General features: G+C 34.6%; 1 protein-coding gene across 1 annotated transcript in view; it reads right to left on the bottom strand.

The window, feature by feature from the left end:
• Window positions 1–24,357, bottom strand: part of Ndst4 (N-deacetylase and N-sulfotransferase 4) — a 307,351-nt gene that overhangs the window by 259,764 nt on the left and 23,230 nt on the right. Inside the window, exon 2 of the mRNA XM_028859117.2 lies at window positions 18,562–19,777. Coding sequence (XP_028714950.1) covers window positions 18,562–19,539 — 978 coding nt within the window. The 5' untranslated portion in view covers window positions 19,540–19,777. The remainder of the gene's footprint in view (window positions 1–18,561; window positions 19,778–24,357) is intronic.

Genomic DNA, 24,357 nt, shown 5'->3' with positions numbered 1-24,357 from the left:
ACACACAAATAAAACTTCTGTTATATTTGAAAATAGACTTAAAGAAAAAAGAGTAATTTAAAAATATGCCTTGTAGTTTGTCTTAGGAATGAAATTATTTAAAATCTGTAGAACACTGGGAATAATCTTTCACACAGAACAGATGCTAAAAATTGTCACGATTATTGTTGCTCCTTAAAGCCCATGGCTTTGCTGCTACTATTCTCATTAATGTCACTCACTCTTATTACTATTTCATTTCTCTTTCAGTTACAAAAACAGGAACATATATAGCTGAATTCTCATAATAAAAATTAGGTTTTCTTTTATAATAAATATATTACTATTGATCTACAGTTAATATTTGACACGCAAACTTGAATATTTCCATTTTGTACTCCAAGAATGAACATGTCAATCATCTAGCATACATTAATGAGTGACTTTGTACATAGCTATGAGTTTGTTATATGTGGCTAGATGTTTCTGTATTGCAATGCTCACACACCAGAGGAAGAGTTGAGACAGAAGAGTGCTATTTGTCTACCAGCTCGATGTTTTTTCCAGAGCCAAGTATGTGGTTTGATTCCATCACAATTTCAAAGCTCACAAAAATGTTGACTGTTAATAAATAATGAAGTTAGTAAGTGGAGGTACATGTGTATGTATGCTTAAATCCATGATAGTTCATCAGAAATTTAACATGGGAAATTCAAAATAAGTATTTTATGTCCTGTTAGTGTGAGATAACTAACGCAAGGAGATCAATAAAAATGCCTATATTTTGAAATTAATGTGTGTAGAGCATCTAAAGTTAATATTTGTTCTTAACAAGCCTAGGAAAAAGTATTAACTTCATAGCTGTTCACTCATTGCACTGTAGACATTGCTGTATTTAGTAGATACAGCATTTATGTTTGAGTGTACATATATGTATGTAGTGTGTGTGTTCATATGCATATCCTGGTGCACGTACACTGTGTGTGGGTGTGTGCATGCACGTGCGCACGTGTACACACTTCCATACATGTGGAAGCCAGAAGCAGATATTAGATGTCTTCCTCAGCCACTCTCCACTTTACAAATTGAAACAATCTCTGGCTTGAACCCAAAGATCATTGATTCAGCTGGTTTAGGTACCCAGCTTACTCCCCGAATATCCTGCTACTGTCTCCTACATTCTGGATTTAGTTGCAGGATGCCTAGTCCACCCATTTGTGTGAGTGTTAGGAATCTGAACTCTAGTCCTCAAAATTCCTGGCAAATAATTCACACTGCACCTTCTTTCCAGTCCTAATGGGGGCATTCATTTTTCTTGAAGCTGGCTGAGTCATGTTAGCAACATTAAATGAGAGTGCAATACTGTTTGTCTCTATCTTTGTATTTGAATGGCAAAGTCCTATTGAGGATATCATTGCAGATGAAAATACAGAATACCTCAAAATTCTTATTCTGCAGCAATGGCAATCTAATTATTAGATGGCTATATTCTAAGCTTGCATGTGCCAGTGTCTTAGGAACATTCTGTGTCTGCTTCCTATACACTTGGTGGCAATGCAGAAAGTGATTCCTTTTCTTTCCTTTATATATGGTTACTTTGCAATGTATGTTCCCATTTTTCTTCTTTTCCAAAAAGCCTATCTGAACACTGTGAACTTTATTTATTGTTATTTATGTTGTAGGACACATTAAATAAAGAAATGCCTTCCTCTGGAAAGACACAGGCTCTGAAGTGACTTCTGCTTTGAGGTAAATTCAGCAATGTTTGAATTCAGCATTTTCAGAACCTGTTTTAATTTCAAGGTCTCTTTCAATTTCCCTTCTTTTTTTCAGTGGCAATGGAATAAAGTGTAACTGTACTCCACAGGAGCTCCCAGCCTTTATTATTTTTTTTAAAGATAGAGCAGTATGAATGGCTTAGAATTATATACCCTTTGAAGGTAGTAAAAATTAATTGTGCTTTTTATTAAAAAATTAAATGGTTTCATAAAAGTCAGAACAGATGAGTATCTGAGAGTGTGGAAAGCATTCTAAAGTTCACGCACACACACACATACACACACACACAGACTCACACATCACACACACACACAGAACAAATTAGATTTATTAAAGCTAGGAATCAAGACCTCATGAGTTTTACATTATTATCTAACACTAAGTGGAAATGTTTTAGGATATTTCTTAACATGATGATCAACAGCTGCCTGACATCCCTACTCGCCAAATAAAAAATAGGTATGTCATCACTACTCGCCAAATAAAAAATAGGTATGTCATCACTACTCGCCAAAGAAAGCAAAGTGGGCAATTGATTTTAAAATGAGAACTGGTCCAAGCAAAGAAAGAAATGAGAAATGTATTGGTTGGAGCATTAAGAATGGGTATGATCACCATTATTTTATAGAATAATCAGCTACAAAATCACATGAAGGTATCAAACCTGTGGATAAAAATATTAACCATTAGGAGTTTAAAGTTTTCTTTAAAATATCCTCTGGAGCATCTTTTTCATGTAGATCATTTCCCATTTAATTCACTCTTCCTAATCCATTTGCACATAGTGCTTAATCAAACAGTCTTTTTATTTTATTTTACATTTTACTTGGATTAAGGTTTTTTTATTTTTTTATTTAATTTTACATATCAGCCACGGATTACCTTGTTCTCCCCGCTCCCCCGCCTAGCCCCCAGCCCACCCCTCATTCCCATCTCCTCCAGGGCAAAGACTCCCTTGAGGATTGAGTTCAACCTGGTAGATTCAGTCCAGGCAGGTCTAGTCCCCTCCTCCCAGGCTTAGCCAAGTGTCCCTGCATAAGCCCCAGGTTTCAAACAGCCAACTCATGCACTGAGTACAGGACCTAGTCCCACTGCCTGGATGCCTCCCAAACAGATCAAGCTAACCAACTGTCTCACTTATCCAGAGGGCCTGATCCAGTTGGGGGCTCCTCAGCTATTGGTTCATAGTCATGTGTTTCCATTCATTTGTCTATTTGTCCCCGTGCTTTATCCAACCTTGGTCTCAACAGTTCTAGCTCATACAAACCTTCCTCTTTATCGCCAATTGGACTCATGGAGCTCCGCCTGGGGCCTGGCCATGGATCTCTGCATCTGGTTCCCTCAGTCATTGGATAGGGTTTCTAGCATGATAATTAGGGTGTTTGGCCATCATATCACCAGAGTAGGTCAGTTCCGGCTGTCTCTCGACCATTGCCAGTAGTCTATTGTGGGGGTATCTTTGTGGATTTCTGTGGGCCTCTTTAGCACTTTGCTTCTCCCTATTCTCATGTGGTCTTCATTTATCAACAGTCTTTAAATACAGCGTATTTGCAGTGTTCCTCCACTTGGCACTGGTACCAGACTTAGTCACAGCCATTTTACATTTTCTGAAACCTCTTGAACCAATGCAGGAAAATAAATTCCGAAAGACACAGAGAGAGGAATACCCAAACTCCTGAAGATTTTGCAGTATTGTTATTGGCCCTCACACAATCTATTAGGCTGAATTTCTAAAGCTTCAGTATAGAAAATAATCAGCAAATCTGCTTGGTGCATTATTCCTGCTACATTCCAAACCTTTTATTATAAGAAGTGTTTCTCTAGTCCTTTCTCAGGTCATTCCCTTTTCAACCTGTACACAGTTCCATATAAAACTTTATTGTTTATACAATACACTACAACAATATCAGTGGTTATTTAGTTACATAAATCATTCCAGAGGAATTCATTTATACCTCTGGGAAAATTCTATGTGTTGGTAATCAGTGCTTTCCTATTTCATTCTGTAAAATGACACAGGCCTTTCCCCATTTGTACTGATGGTTAAAAAAAAAAAAGGCTATAAAAGGGCTTCAGGCCTCAAATGAACTGCCTCAGCACAGAGGTTCATACATCTCAGTTTGGAAAACTTTGTGAAAGAACACGTCAAAATACCTAGTATAAACCACTGTAAGCTTTAACTGCACATACAGGATGCATTTCTTTCTTCACAGACCAATGTGGTTTTCCACCTTCAGGTGTCATGTAAACTGCTGCCAAATGAGTTAATATTAACAACCTACAATAAATTTAGGGACCAACTTTAAACCTGAAATACTTATGCTTAGGTGAAGTGAACTTGGTGAAAAATTTGAAGATAAGACCTCAGGGCTGGGTGAAGGCTCAGTGGGAGAAGAGTTTGCTGCATGAGCATGAAAATCCATATCTGGATCTTCAGCATCCACATAAAGATGATATATACTGGCATGTGCCTGTTACCAAGCCTGTTACCTTGGAACAGGGTAGACACATGGATTCTAGTGTCTCTCTAGCAGGAAGAAGCTGTAGACACAGCTGTGAGCTCTGGCTTGAACAGAGAGCAATAGAAGACATCAGTTGTCAATCTTTGGCTATGACATGTACATGAAAGGGAGCATGTGAACATGTGTATGCATATCTAACACTTATCACACACACACACACTCATGATAAATTAAATACTTAAAATACCTGTTATGAATTCTGAACATAGTATAATAAGAAACAAACGATAAGGACTGATCTTAGGCATGACAGATATCGCTTGGGGGCATGGTGAAAATCCAGGAATTTAGGAAGTAATGGGATTTGCATTTCCAAATAGGATTTGCACCCCAGGCAGCAGTACTTTATAAGGACACTTCTATACATACTACCACTCTCCCTTTTTCTCACAAAGTTGCAATTAGTCTCCTGTCATTCAGAGGGGATATTCTAAGACCTCAGTGCTTACCTGAGGCCATAGATGATATTGAACTTTTTTACCAAGCACTTTTGAAGTGCTGTGTCTACAACCTCTACAACTTGGAGTATGTCTGGATAGCTGCACAGATCGTGAGGATGAACTCTGTCCTAAACAGAACAGAGAATGTTTCTCATGCTTCCCATAAAGGCATGTGAGTTAAAACATGGCCTATTTAAAGCTATTCTCAGACTGTGGTTCTATCCATATAAAAATGGTGGAAAGTGAATCCATGAACAAAACAGAGACTAATGTTGTCTTGACTACTTGTAGACAATAATTAAGCATTTATAGGAGTAAAATTGTTTAAAGTAAATAAATTAGGTGAATTGTAACACAGCAATAAATGATCTACTTTACACCTGTATCTTGGGATGTTAAAATGATTTCCAATGGTCTATATAGAAATAAAGTTTTGGAATATAACTCCATTGTACAGAATAACTAAGATAGCCCCAAAACTGTGTAGTTTATTTATGTTATAGTTAGGTATATGATACGGCCATGGTAATTTAACGCCATAGATACAATAGTATAGATTATTTAAAAAGCTCTAGAAGCCTTAGATATTGTCTTATATGTGAAACAAAAATTATGCATACTAACTTATCTTACAATTGTAAATTAAATAAGGAAACATGATAAATTGAAAATAAAATAAAAAATATTAAAAACTAGTTCTTGTGCTCTCCCTGAATTTACTGAGTCCAAGTCTCTTTAGAAAATGAATTGTATGAATCAGCCCTGTTCACTAATACTATAAGGCAGGTAGACAGCTGTAATCAATAAAAGAAGTTTGGGTAACTCAGGAAATAAACAATATTTTATATATATATATATAATATACAGAAATTCTGAACACAGCAAGAATTTTGGTTATTTTTAGTTTATGCATATTTTTAGATTTTTCTCATAGCAACCTTTATCTGAAAGGAAAAATAAACTCATCAAGCATCTAACATTAACTTGATAAGGTGTATTGAACATAAAATGTCTTTTACCAAGTATCATATTTTAAAAAGTGTTGTAAGCAGGTAAAATGATTACTTTTGCAATTAATCCAGGTTTCAAATAAATTCATTTCTACAAATTTTGTCCTGTAATTTAAAATACGTATCTTAGATTTTCAACTTAAACTTGAATATGTATCTCTAAAAATTAATGTGTGTGAACATAGTATTTTGCATGTTTCTATGGATATATGTATTTCAATATTTTGTTACAATTCATTTTATAATTATTATTGGTATACTTACTATAGTAATATATATCTTTTAACATCAAGAAATAACTGTGAATTGTTTCAAATTGGTATGATGTCATTGACTTGCTATTCCAGCTCTAGGGAGTGTTAGGCAGGAAAATAATTTAGGCTTCATATTGACATTTTAGCCACTCTGGCTATACATTAACATTTCTCAAAAAAAGTGAGCAAGAAAGAAAGAAAGACAGGAAAGAAGGAAAAAAAACAGAAGAGAAAGAAACAATAAACTGAATTATCACTGATATCTTGACAGTAGCAGACAGTCAATAAACACAAAGTTTTGTTTTTGTGTTAACTTTGAACAAAAGCATTTGAACAAAAAGAAAGAATTTGGGTCATGCACCAAGATATGTCAAGATCTGATGCACTCTAAACTCATAAGAAGCATTTGCAAGAACAATGAATGGATTATAACAGTTAAGTATACCACTCTCATATTTAATTAAACAATTGAAAGATGTACTTATATTTTATATAGCACTTCTTTCAGGTGGGAAAAATCTTCTGTGCATTTGTTATTTATTAGAGGGTAGTGAATCATCTACTGGTGATGAACTCCACATTTCATTAAATATATGTAAAGTAGTTAATTAGACAAATTAGATATAGTGATCTTCATATGATCAATTTACTTAACATTATATAACTTCTTAAATATATGGTGTTGTTAATTTAAAATGTATTCCAACTTCTGAAATGCTACATTGAGTAACTATAAGTGAATTACTAGAATCCATGAAAAACAATCAAAATGTATTTTAATCATAAAAATATTTTTTTTGTTTTTTGTGGGTTTTTTTTTGGTAAAATTTTTCTTCTTCAGTAAAATAACTTTTGCTCTCAGGCACTCTTCTTAGTGTTGCTCATGGATTGGTTCATTAATTTTCACACACCAAGACTCTACTTGTTGAGATTATTAGGATTAATGAATCTCACAAGTTTTATATACCAAACACACGATTGTAGCTAATAAATAACACAGAAGAGTCTTTTTGTCCTCAACAAATAGTGTATTGAATACTATTTAAATCTAACAAAGAGAGTTTTTCTTAATCCTTTTCTTCAGTATGTTCCAAATATGTGGAACTTTATTCATGCCAGAATTTTTTTAAGAAAAAAAAATTTAAAAACTGAAAGAAAATCTCCTCATCATTCCCTTTCCATATTAAAAAGAACCAATAGAAGCAAACAAAATTCTGCTTCTTTGTTGAACTAAGAAAGGACTGAACATCCATTGAAAAGATGACTCGGTATTTTGCTTCCATTGTTGTCTTTGAGAAGCAGCTGCCACTGAAATTTTCTACCTGAAAAATGCAGTCAGAAGGATGCAATCAAGCTCGTGTTATCCTGAGTCATTAGCAACATACCTGGGTAGGGATTTATTTTGGTTTATTCTGTTTCAGCCTTTACGAACAGGGCTTATGAATTGGAGAATCATTGTCATTCATTGATTTTTGAAAAAGTCACAGCTATTATCTCTTTGAATATTGCTTTTTTATTATTTTCAGGAGGTATGATTCGAGATACTACTGAAAAGAATTAGATTTTTCAGACTACATTAAAATAAAAAATATCTATTTTTTATTCTATTTTTAAGAGACACAACTAAAGACAGAGATAGTGGAAGTAAAAAGCACGTACACACACACACACACACACACACACACACACACACGATGATTAATGGCCAAATGGTTATATTAGAAAACTACTGTATGAAAAAATATTCTTAGAAAAATATGTATCAAATATGATGTCAGTCATTTTATAATTTAACAAATGAGGTCCAACTCATCAGGAAGATGTAGTAATTTTAAATATCTTAAAGCCTAAAGAAAATCCCAGTTGGTCATAATGTTAAAATTTACAGATTGAGAATATTAATAAAATTGTTGGTAAATTTATCAGTTAATGGGGATATTAAAGCATTAATAAATTATAAATTAACAAACAAAAATTTGAAAAAAAATTCAAAACTGAGCAACACAATTAACAGCTTTTGCAAACATTAATTACTAGACCTCTGACCATACAAACTGAAGATATATCCTTGTCAAATCAGGAAAAGGGTGACATTCATTTACTGATGATAAATTTTAAGAAAACTGTAAATGACTATCAGAATAAAACTTATGGAAAGAAAGAATGAATGAAGACTTTTAAACACTGAGCTAGAAAAGAGACCATAGAAAGGATGAAGAAACATAAAAAGAATTAACCAATCTCTTGCGAACATTTCAATTAAGACATTGGATTGGATAAAACAAAATGCACTGATTTAAAAATCAAAATGTTACAAATTCAAATGGTATCTAGTTTTAAAGCAGTATAAGGATCTGTTATTAATAACATAAAACAAGAATATTAAAGGAATAAAATAGAATAATTTCAGGAAAATAAAAACACTGTGATCTCACAAAAAGTATTTTATTTTTTAAATATTTCTTTAATTTTATTTTATGTGTATGGGTGTATTGCCTGCATGTATGTCTGTGCACTTTGTGCATATAGTGCCCATAGAGGCCAGAAAAGAATGCTGGAGCCCCTGGAACCAGAATTTCAAAAGCCTGTGAGCTGCCAGATTGGTACTAGAATTTGAACCAAGGTCCTCTGGAAGAGTAGACAGTTCTCAACCATATCGTCAGTCTTCACAAAGATTTTTTTAAAAAACATTTTAATCAAAACAAAATTATTTAGTAATTTTGAAACATAAATTAATCTCAAAATAAATTAGCCAAGCTTAGAAAATTTAGAGACCGTTTAAATAACAAATAACAAGCTTCAGGTCAGCATAGCTATATAGTAAGACCCTGTTTCAAAAATCCAAAATCAATAAACCCTCCCAAAGGATCACAGATAATGTATTCAATAATGATGTATATTTCTATAAATCAAATAATATCATTGAGATGTGTGTTGGGAAAGAATGTATTATATGCAGAGAAAAAATTCTTGCAAATATGTCTTCTAAAAACATCAAACTGAACCTTACATCTAAAAACTACATAAAGATAAAAAATGTGAAATTGAAATGAAAAAAGCAGAGGCTGTGCTATGTGAATAAGGAATAGTAATTAAATGTATGAAAAACACATTCAAATTTGTGATCAAGTAAATGCAAATCTACAGAGTGCAAAATGTTAGAAGTCTGACAGTCTTAACACCGGAGAGATGATCCATGAAAACAAGTTTAGTGAAGTAGTTTTAGAAGTATTAATTATAAGAGGATTAATTTCCAAAAGAACTGCAAGTGGAAAGCTATTTGTGGGTAATTCATATGGTGAAGATCTATATTGCCAAAAGGGAGGAAAATCTAACATTGTGAACAATTTATTGTTTAACCACGCTTGCAAATGTAACGACTGTATGAAGAAAATGATACACACCAAATGCAGGATGCTGAAATTTCTCCAGTGAAAAAGAATGATGTACCATTGGGAACATCATGGTAAAAGTATGCATACTATGTCAATGGTGTGTACAATATTCATATTACCACCTAATAAGTTACAGAAATCAGTGAGTATTCTCTCTAAAATATATTAAATGATAAACTTCTGATAATAAAGAAACACTTCTGAAAAATACTTGCTTGAGTGGGGAGAAATGTTCATCAAGGTGAATTCCTAGAAAGAAGCTGTGTCTGCAGAGACTGATTGGTTGACTAGAGCTGCAATGATGTGCAGAGGTTGGAATGTTTCCGACCCAGAGGCTAATTACTTTATCTCAGCTAGCTTTAGCCCCCTGAACAGCTATTCCTTGCTCATCTCTGTGCCTGAACTAAGGCCTGTGACTAATAGATAAAAACTTCTCATTATCTTATTACCAGCTTCTGACAACCCACAAACTAAGAATGTCATCAAATAGCATGCAAGGACTATAGAAAGCCTCTCCATCTTTCTATAACTTCCTTTCAATGTACCCACCAATATATTTTAAACTTGCTTTGATTTAAAAATTTCTTTGTTCTGTAAAACAATAGAACTTCATGAAATTGTTTCTATGTTGGAACATGAAATTTGAGGTGTTCTGAGCCAAGGTCGCACAAACTTGGCTTTAGAATAACCCTTATTTCTTTTAAGGTGAGAGCTATGGGGCTTGTTGTTGTTTTGCTTTTTATATTGGTATTGATGTGTTCATAGAAAATGATCAACCTTAAAAATGGGCTAAAGGGGTGGTCCCATTCTACACAAGTAACAAAAAGGGTAGTTAAATATCAAGGCTACCTTCCCCAAGCTGCTCTAAGGCATTAGCCAGCTTTCTGATTTATAGTCGCAGTGACACATTCCAGCTCCCTCAGGACTGTATAACCAAGGTGCTGTTTTCCATTATAATTCAATTTATTCAGAATAACTGTGGATTTCAACCAGCAGTAGAAAAAGAGCACTTTGTTTTTTGCTTTGTTTTTCTCTGTAGTCATATTTTAGATATTAAACCATGCTAGTGATAAGGTGATAATTATTATAATAAAAACATCATGGTTTAGGCTAAGAAGACAAATCACATTCTAAGTCAATTAATTTACAAATATATATATATATATATATATATATATATAATCACACACACACACACACACACACACACACACATATATATATATATATATATATATATATATGATTACTGAGATGATAATACAGAGAAAACACCATCCTGACTATGCCCAGAGCATCTAAAGCCTTTGCCCACAACCATAGAGTTTATTTTCTAGAAGGGTTTACATTTTCCACCTTTCTCAAACGGCTTGGTCACTCTCAGCAAAATACCTTGTAATATTTTCCCTTTTCCATGCAAACAACTACTATCATTTTAGTAGGAAAAAAGATCTCATAACTCTAACTGGGTCCTTCCCTTCATGTTTAAGAAGTCAGTCTCTCAGCAATCACCTTTTACTATAAACCTATCAAAGAACACTTAAATAGTTGTGTGAGGCCCATTACTATCTGGCCTTTTTGTGTGCAAATAAGTTCACAGACTGCCTAATCTTTAGAATGAAATCCAATTTGCTTATAAAAACAGAATATTCTCAGCATAAAACTCATTTGTCACAGGCTTTGCTTTAAAATAAACTTTTAGGGTCTTAGTGGTGATACAGGCGCTTCAGATGGGTAAGGAACTGCTAAAAGACAAAAATGGGAAGAGCAGAACAAAACAAATGTATATTTAAAACAGTATTCAGGACCCGGGGAGACAGTGGAGTCAGGAAAGTGCTCTGCATACAAAAGCATGAAGACTGAGTTCTGATCTCCCACATCCATGGCAACACTGACCCACCTGGAAGGACAGTACACTCCTACAACAACAGTACTTTTTTTTTGTGTGTGTGTTCAAATGAGGGCAGGACAGGGAAGCAGAAACAGGTGGATCCCTGGAGCTCATTGGCCAGTCACTTCTAGTCAATCAGTCTGAGTGATTGACTCTGTCTCAGAATGTCATGTGTAGCTGAAGATATGGAAGAAGATACCCATCATCAAACCATGGCCTCTGTATGTGCACACACATGTGCACGGACTCACAAATAATCATACAACACAAATCCACACATAAAACAATAGTTATGATAGAAAAAAAATGTCCTATCGTAAGAATGAGTTGATATCCAGGACACTGATTAACATGAAAGCATATGTATAAAGCATATGAATTTCTATCTAAAATTAAGCACATTTACAATGACTAGTACCATCAAGACAGTAAACATGAAAATAAAAAGAATGAGTTTAGTAAACTTTAATCTCTGAATAGAATGATTTCTTTGTTCCTTTGCTACTCTGCAGTATTCTAAATTTCAGGGATATTTATGAGAGTGTTGTTTGATACATCTCACAGTGATGTCAAGAGTCATTTGAAATTCTTATTTAAAGGGTCATAAATAACTAAAAAAATGAGCCTTCTCCCATGCGCACTGCTTCGTTCTTTGTCAATTATCCTATCATGCTTTCTCCTTTCTGAGAAATTTGAGCTCACACTGCTCTTTTCTGCTTTCTTTCTCACCAGTGGCCAGATTACAAGAGGCTTCCAGTATATCTCAGCACATGGATGAATTTTGCTTATGTGAAACTGATTTGTCATGGTGTCCTAAATGGTTCAATTAACCTTTTTTGTTTCTCACTTGAACAATTTCCCTTAGTTATTGTGGCTATGCTTGTAACTAAGAAACTCAAGGATTTTTAACTGTATACTACCACATTGTTGGAAAAAACTTACTTCTCACTTTCTAAGACTTAGACAGGGATGTCCCTTGTATAGTGGGGCTAAAATCATTAAAGTTACTAGTCCTTTAATCATACTTCCAATCTTTCCAGTATTTTTTTCTCATATGTACAATTCTATAGACATTGACTGATTCATATGGGCCACTGAAACCACTGAATTATCCACTTACTTGTTTTTCATTAAACACACAGGGAACTCCAGTCAGTTTTATATCATGGGTTCTCCTGATCTTCCCCCTTCGTCCTGATCACTCTGGAACTGAGATAGCTTTGTTTAAATGGACAGTTAGGCTGTTTGTTCTTTCCTACTCCTTATCATGTTTGATTCTCACCACAATTGGGCAAATTTACATTGGCATTGTAGATCTATATAATCTGAAGTGAAAAGATAATGAATATATTCAAAGCTGGTGCCAGTGAGCAAACTCAGTCCTAAACCAGTATTATATAAAATAAAGCAGAATTATTCAAATTATTATTCTGTTTCTTTTTCTATTAGTTATCATTTGATTATATAGAGACATGTTTTTAATACCATGCTTCACTTTATTTATTCTTAAAATATGAAACATTATTTTTTTTGGTGTTGTATTTGTTCTGTCTGTGCATAAAATGACCATGGTGCTTAGCATATATTAATATATTAACATAATAATTAAATATTCTAAAAGTGATAATAAATAAGCTTGTAGATGACTTAACTTTATCTTCAAAAACACATCTAGCAACACAAGCATATTTTTCATTAATCTCACCTAAAATCACGTCACCTTCCAGTTGAGAAATCTATGCAATTCAGGTAGTACTTAATATTCAACAGATCTAAGTACCACTTGTATAGTACCAGTTGAGCTCTATAGCCTAGTTTCAAACAGTATCCTCAAGATTTGGTCATATAACTTCTTATGTACTCTATCATATTCTTCAATCATCATCAGTAACTTACATTCTTAAAGGGATCCTGGTTCTTTCAGTCAAGGATTAGTTTGGGATGACTCACTGATATTGAGCAGTCTTTACCCAGGATGCTAGGGTACTATGAGTTCATCACAAGGCCTCAAAATCACATTTTCCATTAAACTGCTCCTATTTCTTAGAAGAAAAAATACTGTCACCTTTTTTTTTTTTTTTTTTTTTTTTTTTTTCGATTTTTATGTTTCCTTTCTGAGTCATTGTACAGCTGTCAATCAGAGATCGTCTTGTATCTTAGTTCACAGTGCTATGTCATTGAGTTTCTGTCATATTTGGTCATATGATACATGATTCTTTCATGGGCTACAGATTATAGTATGCATACTTTCCATATGCTAGCAAAATCAGCAGCTGTACTTTGCATGTTTTGAGGGGATCTCTGGAGGTATCAGGCAAGGAAGCAGACCTCATGAGAAGGTCTCACCACTTTATCAACCTTGATCAAGTTTTCTGGGAGTCTGATATCAAGTTGTTTATTTTCAAAAAGTTTAAATACAGTATAATTTGAAAAAGAAGTTTCCTAGTGTAATACAATCCCCATTGCATGAGAAACTTAGTTAGAATAATACTTGATTCAGGGTACATGTCATTTCTTCCAAGAAGATGGGTTCTACAGATAGGCTATCTATCTGTACTAGCTTATGGACCTAGGGAAGCCTCTGGCCTGGTTTGAATCATACAGATAGCATAGAGGCCATTTGAGCTATTAGCCACATCTGGTCTTAGGACTTGGGGGAGTCCTAGCTATATAGATAATGTGTCAGTTAACCATTAGGTATTTCCAATCCTGGTTGTGGGAGCTTGGAGGAGTCCCTGGCTATATAAATATTGTAAGGGGTCACTTAGATTATTAGGTATTTACAGCCCTGGTTGTGGGTGCCTGGGGAGTCCCTGATTGTAAGGGTCATTTTGACTATTAGGTAACTTAGTTCTGGTTGTGGGAGCATGATATGGCCTGGCCCAATGGATAACACAGATCACCAGACTGTCAATTACTTCCAATTCCCAGCTTCTGTGCAAACGGATTATACACCTTTTTCTTTGAAAAAACAATCCTAGGTACTTAATAGTCCTGTTTTTTTTTGGAGGTCTGTGAGCACAAGGACCTTCATGATGTGCTTCCAACAATGTTTGTGTAGATTTTATTAAAAAGAAAAGATAAAGTACACAAATGAGCAATAAATAACGCATGTATTACACTAAATGATTCACTTAGCATGTGTAATATATTTTCTGCTGAATATCCGGTTTGATGAATGTATTCTTGGTATATAGTTTCTTACGTTTTTCATTCTTAGTAAACTGTTTATCTGCATTTGATTTCGAAAATTTATTTCTAAATGGAAAAAGACCCCTTTGTTTCCATAAAGATGTCTCCTTAGGGAACAAATTCAGTTTTTTCAGTGCACTAAGCTAAATATACTATGCTACTTCACTGAAATCAAAAGGAAAAGCCCATCTTGAGTACTTAGATTAAGGATTTAAATAAAAGAAAGTTATGATGAAATATATCCTGTCTGTTGACTGTTTTCTTTCAAGTAAACTAGTAAGTGCTGATGTATGCAGCATTGAACAATCAAGAAGCCCCTGTATCAAACATGGTGGAAGTCACGGACATTGATGCCTAGGGTGTCCTCCGACCTTCACAAACTTGTTGTGGCATGTGCACACCTGCACTCACACATATGATCCCTACTAGACCTCTACCAAATTTTCCAAAATTTTCTGTGTAGAGCCTTTCTCTTTAGCTCTTCAGAACTGTATCACTAAATGTAAATTTTATAGAATGATCTTTTGTTTATGCAGAAAAGAAAACACCACACACAGCATCTGATGGTACTTATTTATCTTTGGCTAAATGAAGGTGTTGTAATAACACCCCTCATTTCCACTGCTGCACACCCACTGATCTTCTGAGATCCTCAGGCAGTTATTCCCTGGGGAAGCCTAGATGAGGAGACCAGGGCTGAGGTCCAAGGGACTTTTAGTTGTTCCTTGCCTTTCCAGGACATTAGGACTTACATTCTGCCTGCCCTACACCCTGCCGTGTGTGCTCTAATGAACACCATGCCGTCCCATACTCGTTCATATTCTTCTGGATTATGAACACTTTCTTCTTTCTCTGGGAGTACACATCTGGCCCCAACACAAATCCAAACCCTGGACACTATCCTTAACCATTCTCTGGGAATAAATAAACTATTTTATGATTTATTAGATATTTACTCACTAACAGTTAAATACCGTATAATGCTTCTCAATTAAATACTTTAAAACCCACATCTAACATTGCTTCTTTCATATTTTAGGACACAATTAAATGCATGAGAAAACCAGTACCGATCCCTAGTTTTGAAGTTGACTCTTGTTTGAAAAGATGTTAAGAAAGAGATTGGTGATTATTAAGTGCTCAGGTTAAAGAAAAGTTACCATCTGCCGAGGTCATTAGAAAATTTGTCACGTTTGCAAAAGAAATATGACTTGAGAAATCTTTTAACTTTTTTCTTTTTAATTAACACATGATAATTTTATGTATTCATGGGTATAGTGTGATATTTCAAAGTATATATATATATATACTGCACACTAATTAAGTCAGGGCAATTAACATTTTCCAATCATTTATGTTTTGGGACTTTGAGCTCCTGTTTGCTAGTTCTCTACAAAACTTAGAATATAGATTATTATGAACTATAGGCATCCTGCTACTGTACTGCAGAACCATAGTAATTTTTCTCCCTAACTATGTGTTAGGATCTATTGTGCAATGACCCACTGTGTCCACTCTCTGCCCTTCCTGGCCCTTATTCTACTTTGTTACACTTTGATATATATTTTGAAATGAGAACATTAAGCATTTTAGTCAAGATACTGAAGCTGGAATATTAAGTTGAAGCTGATATAGAAAATCTAGTTGAATATGAAGGTGGACTAAGCAAACAGAAACAATGTATGTTGCAAAGTAGTCAGGATAGGGGCAGAATTTTAGGTGGATCACATAGGGCTTAAAGTAAGTTTAATTTTATTAAACAGATCATGTCATTTTGCCTTACATACAGTAGATAATCAAAGAATAAGTAGATGCATTTTGTTGAAGTTATGTAAGATGTCTACTTTGGGGCTGGAGAGATGGCTCATCAGTTAAGAGCCCTGGTAGTTCTTCTAGAGGACCCCTGTTCAATCTTCAGGACTCACACAGCAGCCCACATTGTCTGTAACTCCAATTCCTGGGGATCTGATACCATCATCTGGCCTACATGAGCACCAGGCATACATGTGGTACATAGACATATATGCAGACCAAACACTCATATGCATAAAATTAAAAAAAATAAACAGCATATCATATATCTCATGAAAAGGGCAGGTGTGTTGATGTGGAGGAAGGTGTAATAAGAGAGTAACTATAAGCTGGTACAGCCATTATGAAAATTAGTGTGGAGGTTTCTCAGAAGGTTGAAAATAGATCTACAACATGATCCAGCTATACCCCTCATAGGTATATGAACTGATTGGCCTTGAACTGACAGAGATCATCCTGCCTCTGCCTCCAAGTGCAGGGATTAAAGGTATGCGCCCCCACGGCCTAACAATCAGCTCTTTGTGTGTATAATATTTTCACATCTTTGTTAAGTTTCACTAGTCTGTTACTTTGCTTTGGGTTATACAGTTTAAGAAGCCGTCGATATTTTGCATCTCTCATGAACACTGGTGAAGAGCCATCAGTTTTTTCTTACACATTAATGTCCTAGCTAGATTTAACTTTGCCAATTTAGTTTAAACTTTAACGATCTTTTATTTTGTATTGTTCTTTGGATCCAAATTAGAAGTTTCTGTTCTTCTAGGGTTTCAGATTAGGAATTTAACACTCTAAGAGCATTTTGAAACATATGACCTCTTTTAAATTTAAGAGAAAACATTAGCATGTGAATTAATTGAAAGGAAAAATAAATATATTAACACACACACACACACACACACACCCCAGAAATTTAGAAGATTTCAACTGCTAGTACTTAAACTCTTTGTATGTGATATAAATGATTTATTTGCATCTAAGTTATATGATGTTTTGCTCAGAGACTCGTTATAAATAGTTTGCTAGTCTACATGTACTTTGAGATTTTTTTTTTTAAAGTGAACCAGTTTTAGTGGTATCAACTACAAGCTGATACTTTATCCACTAGTGTTCATAACATTTCAGATTAAAGCTGTTATTTTAAGGAGCATGCAGGGTTAATCTTTGGAAAGCAAACAGCTGAATAGCATAAGACAGAAAGACAATATCACAGTAATCTTTAGTCCTTTTACAGTAATACTAATTCTACTACTAATAAAATTTGTGTTTATGTTTTCTAAAATACTTACACAGGGTCAGTTTAGTTATATGCCAGAGAAGACATGATACTAGTGAAATGGCATATGAGAATGCTGAAGTGAAACTGATAAAAGAGAACGATTCTCAGAATTTTCTAACTGTAGTTAACCTTGTGTACTATATTTTGCTACTTATGTTCTTTATTTCTGGATATGTTATCCATGTTGTCTTTTACTATTGCTTCAGCCTCCTAAGGAGCTAGAACTAGAAATGCATCACCACACCCAGCTTCGTATTTGGCCTGGTCTATCTTCAGTAGCAATCACAGGGTCAGTTTGCTATGCCTTCAGCTGAGAAAAGCCCTGAAATATTGACAGCAACACTGCTATCTTACTCAAAACAATATCATAAATTAGTTGAGATAAAAAGGAGAGCTTCTTGAGACCAAGCCCCCTTAAAACTATTTTTGTTAATGTCTTTATTTACAATAGTATAGGTATTTATGGCAAGTGAAAATGATGCTTGAATGAGGTTATAGAAAGCAGTTGAGCTACTTTCCATCTTTTATTTTTCAATTGTCCTTATCAAATTCTATGTACATAAGTGATTAGTTCATAAATAGAGTCCTATAAATACATTAATTTCAGAGTTACAAACTGTCACCCATTCGAATTTGGAGGTACTTACAAGGTTTTCTTGCTGAGACAGACAAAGCATAAAAAGAAGTCACGGAATGAAGCTCAAATACACTTTGGGATATTTCAGTGTTTCTATTGTACTGTGTTGTGTTTTTATTTCTCCATCTCCTCTCTCTCTGTCTCTCTCTGTCTCTCTCTCTCTCTCTGTCTGTGTGTGTGTGTCTCCACATATGTAGAGAGAGAGAGATGTCTTTGTGGGCACTTGTATATATCTGTGCTCATGTGTGTATGTAAAATATTAAGGATTAGCTTAAATAAGTGGTTATGTTATAAAGTATTTTAAAGATAATATCTTATCAAAACCACAAAACTAACAAATGACAAATTAAGTTGTACTTTATCCATGCTCCTACCTTTACATCTTTGACGTTCATCCTTGTTCCCTCCTTCCCCACAAATATGTCATCAATGTCCACAAGGATGTATCTGTCCAAGGACAATGTCAGCCTCTTTCCTGACAAGAAGGAGATGGCGTCTATGAAGATAAGCTTGTGCAGCCAAAAGTTTAAGTTGTTGCCAAAAAGAACACGCTGGATCCCGTCATGAAGCCCCAGATCCTGAATTATTGTCGCATGGAGTGTTTTGCTGGACAAGAAAGAGAGGGGCTTCTCTGTCTGTAACTCAGTTAAAAGCACTGGCTGATAGGTAGAATGGTTATATTGGAAAATCGTCCAGTCTTCCCCAGGAAGAGGTCCCTTTTCCACCTTAGGGCCCTTGGTAATATGCAGCAGAGGAGACTGGGGGTTCACAGAGCAGTCCTTTAGAGCTAGATTATTGAATAAGTTCAAAGGAAAACCTTTCAATTGTGTAGTTGGTAAGCTGTTCTCGTTGGCTTTATGAAAACCAATTATGCTAACACTGTATTCTATACAGTATTTTTCTAAAAGCTCCCGGTTCCATGAGTCCATGCTGACATATTTCAGAATATTTTCATAAATAATCAATGTGTATTTCCCTTTGCCACTATCGGTAAGAGGTGGTATGTCTCCCTTGCCTGGAGCAATGACCATCTGGTACTGAAAGCGGCTGGACTCCAGAATTGCTATTATGTCTTGACCGAGTTGAGAATACTGGCTCTCTACAAAGAGGAGGACAGTGGGGTCAGTTTTGGATGTGTCAATAGGCTTGACGGTTTTCAGCTCTATGGACCGATAAGGGAGGATTTTGACGTCAGCACACTCTGCTTCGGCAGTAGTTTCAATAAGTGTCATTTCCTGTTTGTAGCCAGAGTACAGGAAATAGGCAGAAACGACGATGCTCACCAAGCAAAAGGTAGCTAAGAGAACAATAAGTGTTCGAAAGCTTCTTCGAAACCTCACAATAAGATTCATTTTAAAAACCAGTGCTTTGAGAGCCGTTTCCGGCTTCTTTCCCTAATGTGCCATAGAGAACATATAGTAAGATGTTGCAAATTTTCCTTCCCAAACATTCATGTAACCATTGCAAATCATGGGAGATTCTCGAAGTGGTCACAAATGAGTCAGATCTGGTAGGCAGTGGACCAGAAAGGCAACAGCTGAGATGCTCTGTGCAATACCAAGAATTGCTGCAGATCCCTTTAAGCATTCTCTGAAAAAGAAGAAAAATGTGATAGCTAACAACAGAAAGGAGTGTTCCTGTTTATATTTATATGCTTGCTGGTAGCTATGAAACCCACGAAAGATTACTACAGCCTCGTTAAAATGATAGTAAATTAATAGTTACTAATAGTGTCTGCTGATAACCCAGGTCTTATTATTTGACACATAGTCCATTTGGATTTCCATGACTTCTAGAAAACTCTATGGAAGTCTTTTTTGACTTTGCTCAAATATCCTCAAGTACATAAGAACACATGTTGAGATCAGTTTCCATTAGCTATCTTGAAAAGAAAAGAAGCGAAGGAGGAAAAAGAAAATTAGATTCATGATGTTAATACTTTGGTAAATTATCTATTCTGACATAAGACAGTAAACTTTTTTTGAATGCAAAAAAGATGACATATCAATTTTAAGTATTAGAACAGTTCCTCCTAATATGCAATAGTGAAAAGAAAAAAAAAAAAACATATGGGACTAGAATCTGTCAACCCAAAGAATAAGCAAAATTTAAATGTGACATTTATTTAACATCAGTTTGTTCTGAGTTAGGATGATAGATGCTTATACCACAATGGTAGATGGCTGTGTTCTCAGCCAGCTTCTGTGTTAACTGCAAGACATATCAATTACATTCAGTTTTCACATTTCTCCATTCTTAATGATGATGGCTAGCTAGTTAAGGTGAAAAAGGCTGGCCTTGAAAGTGTTACATCAGTAATGTATACTATGTCCTACACTGGCACTAAGAGATGTTGAGATGATATTATGGAAATGTACTCTGGTCTGTTTGCTTTTTTTTACCCAGTGCTCTGTCTCTTAAACTAGAAAAAGGGCAAGGGTGAGGCAGGGCTTGTAGGTAGGGAGATGAACCAATGTTAGAATATTGTGATATATATCACATATATATGGTGTTTTAATATATAATATAATAATTATATGATATTATTAATAAGCTATAAACATAGAATGTTATATATTTAGATCATTTAAAAACACATTTGTAAATGAATCATTTTAAATGAAGGTAATTAATTTCAAGATAATAGGAAGACTATTTGAAAAGCTGTTTCACAAATATAAAAATATATAGGGTGTTTTCTTAAGGACTGCAAATTGATATGCTAAAATTTTAATTTGACCTTCAACCAATCTTCTTTGCAGGATGAACCTGGTTACCTGCTAGCAGCAAACAGAATCCTGTGGGAAATTTTTCTTCTGGCATTCCTGGCTCTCCTGGCACAGAAAACCAGCAAGGAATTCTGTGAATTTCTGGAATGTCTGAAAAGCCATTATTTCCCAGATCAATACACCAAGGAAAACAAATAAGGCTTCGGCTCAAATTTACCAAATCAGACTTTCATCTGTCTTAAGAAACTTATAAAGATTAAAAGCATGACACACTCTCTTTGTCACAGCAACCAAAGCCTTTTCCAAATGTCTGATGTCTGACTACAGCCTTGCTATGGTGAGTGAGATGAAAAATTTTAGGAGCTGCCTTCCTTGTCCCATTCTGGGATTTAAATGAAATATATGTTTCTATGTGTTATCCTTCCAAGCAGGGCACACAAAAGTAACAGAGAAATGAACACCTCTTTCATGAATACTTCCTTAATGTCACATATGTTTGAACACAGGTTCAGAGATAAATCATTACAAGTTTCTAGTTCTGAAGTTAGTAAACACAGCAATTACAAGTACTATTGTAGTTATGGTTTTTGTTTTCATTTTATTTTGTTTGGTGTTTTTATTTTTATTTTGGTAATGAAAAACTCAATGAGAACTAGATTTAGGGGCTGGGAATCACATTAAAATGCATCTTGTGTTTATTACTTGAAAGTCTTCTGGTGATAGTTATAGCTCAGCAAAATTTACGTGAAATTGGAAAATAATAACAAGACTTGCCACCATTACATGCTAGCAAATGCCAACTACACTCTAGTCATTGTACGACATCACTTGCTTCTGTTGTTCTCTTACCCTCTCGTTATTATTCTATTTTCTAAATGAAAAAAAAACTTAAATTTAGAAGAGTTTTTAAAAGACTATGATTACATTGTGAAGAGTTTATGACTGGGGAAATCTATATTCCACAAGTCGTCCTATTGAGGACTAAGGTGAAGCTGCAAGCTCAGTAGTCCACAGAAGCAAATTTAAACCCAATGGGGACAACTTGTATTCCAATGCTAAAAGTTAAAAAACTCATACTAGAAATGTTACTAGAGAAAATGCAGACAAATCAAGGAGGTGAATTGATTAACTCAAAACAAGTCGTAGCTAGAATGAGTCAAAAAATTGCAATATTTTTGCTAGGTTTGATTTTTGGTAATACCTCGGGGAAAACACACACTTGATCAAGTACTGCGTTGCTACATTTCATGAAATTGCATCTGTTGTCAGGAATCTTATTGACAATTTGCTCACATTTCATATTAATGGATGCTATGTATGTACTTAATTAAAACTGTATTGTATAAATATTTAACCATTTATTCTAATGCACCAGTATCCTTTGTAGTGAGTTTTCAAATTGGTAACTAATCTCAAAGAGATGCTGCATTTTCCATAAATGGAAATGAAATGGGGCCACCCGAGAAATAGTGACATACTTTCCATACCATAAAGGTAAGCAGTGTTTAAAAACATTATTGGTGGTGTGTTTGTTGTGTGAGAGTGTATGTATGTTTGTGTGTGCATGCATGTATGTGTTTGTATCTGACTGTGTGTATATCAGGAAAGGGTAGCTTTTGTGTCATGGACAAAAGTGTTTGAGACACACTGCTCAAGAGGTTATAGCTGATATAAATTATTTAACCTGGTTTTCAGAGAATTATACACATAAGTAGTGTTGTAGCCCAAGATCAGGTGGTCTGTAATGATTCTGAGGATGAAAATATCTCCTGTTAACTCACTAGAAGTGTAGACTAAACATCTGTAGACATCATTATTGGTTACCTGGCATTCCTATGAGCTTCTAGACTACAATATATCTTAATGGTACTTTCAGGAGCACCCATATATCATAAATCACAACTATTTTCCAAAATGGAAGTTCAGAGCAATGACTAGCTGTTGCATTTAATCAAAATGACAGTTCTTTGCTATTTTGTGGTTTTCTGAAGAAAAAATAATCTTTTCTTTTTTATTCTGGTAAATAACCTGTTGATTATTTCCTAACTTTTATACACTTGACATTTCTTCCATTTTTACTGACATAATATAAATTTATTTTAGTGCCCAGAGTGTATATTTTTACTAGTGGAAACTCCTAAAAGTGCCATTTTCAAACATAATGATAACATTACCACTCCAGTATTATACAGTACCATCATATTATACTAGGTACATAGCTCTGAGCTATCAGCTATATTCACACTTCAAAAGATTATGAAGGGAAGTCAGTAAATAGAAGAGCAAATGTCAGGCAATTTCTTTTATCACTATTTCTTGCAGATACATAAAGTGTGTGTGTATTATTTTCTTGGGCCTTATTTTTAAAGTGGAGAAAAACCATGATTTTTAAAATACAGTGTATTTTTATGGAAATCATGTGGCAAATATGTAATCATTTCATTTATTTTAAAAAATGAGGACATCAAAAATACTACTCTGCTTGCATGGGCATTTGCTCTGTTTGCCATGTGAAATTTAAGATACAGTAGAAACACTGCCTATGGTCAAGGTGAGCTATCACTCTAACCCTCCAATAGTCAATACTTGAAACTCATTTTTAGACTGAAGATTGCATCTTTGAGTTATATCCTTAATGACTAAATAGTCAAGTCTACAGAACAGAGGGGCAAGAATTAACCAGGACTAATGATTTAAATTGCCTGTGTCTAATTTAAGGATGCCTACAATCCTGACAGTTCTTGTGGGACCTCCAGATGAGCGTGGGCAGATCAGTGACATCTGCCTGGTTTCCTGTAAATGTAGGAGTGATGCTGACAGAGGGCATTTAGAATCCAGTACAGACCAGCCAAACACTCAATGTAACCTTGGATTCCCCTTTGTGTAAGAAGTAAGGTATTCTTGCCACACTTCAACAAATGGGCATTTATAAAGAACCTACTGTTTTCCATATAAATGTGCAAATTCAGATTGTACCTCATATCAGGATCCAAACAATTAAACTCTATTGTTTTAATCTGCTTTTAGTTTCCTCTCTTCATTATTTAGTTCTGTGTCCAAAAATCTGTTTTTATTTTTTTTTTATGTTTTTTAATTGTGGATTATTTAAAGCTTATGCTTAAGAAGTTAATGTAGAGTATGGGTATTAATCACACAGTATGCATGACAATTACATTCTCTAATTGCCCTTTGTTTTTTCTTCATATTAACAAGCTATATGGAAGCCACAGATGACTAGAATTGCTGTACAGAGGCATGCTTCCTTGTTTAGACATAATATTGACACTTCTGTCTTGAAGGTGGGTTTTGTTCCTCTTTTCTGTATCATCCAAAAAGATTATATATATAATACTTTTAAAAAATTCATATGGCGGTATCTGTGGATTTCTGTGGGCCTCTTTAGCTCTTTGTTTCTTCCTTTTCTCATGTGGTCTTCATTTA

The sequence above is a fragment of the Peromyscus leucopus genome, chromosome 6 (assembly GCF_004664715.2).
Source record: "Peromyscus leucopus breed LL Stock chromosome 6, UCI_PerLeu_2.1, whole genome shotgun sequence".
In the NCBI taxonomy this organism is placed as follows: Eukaryota; Metazoa; Chordata; class Mammalia; order Rodentia; family Cricetidae; genus Peromyscus; species Peromyscus leucopus.
Note: the sequence above shows the minus strand (reverse complement) of the source record. Positions and strands in the feature narration are given on the sequence as shown.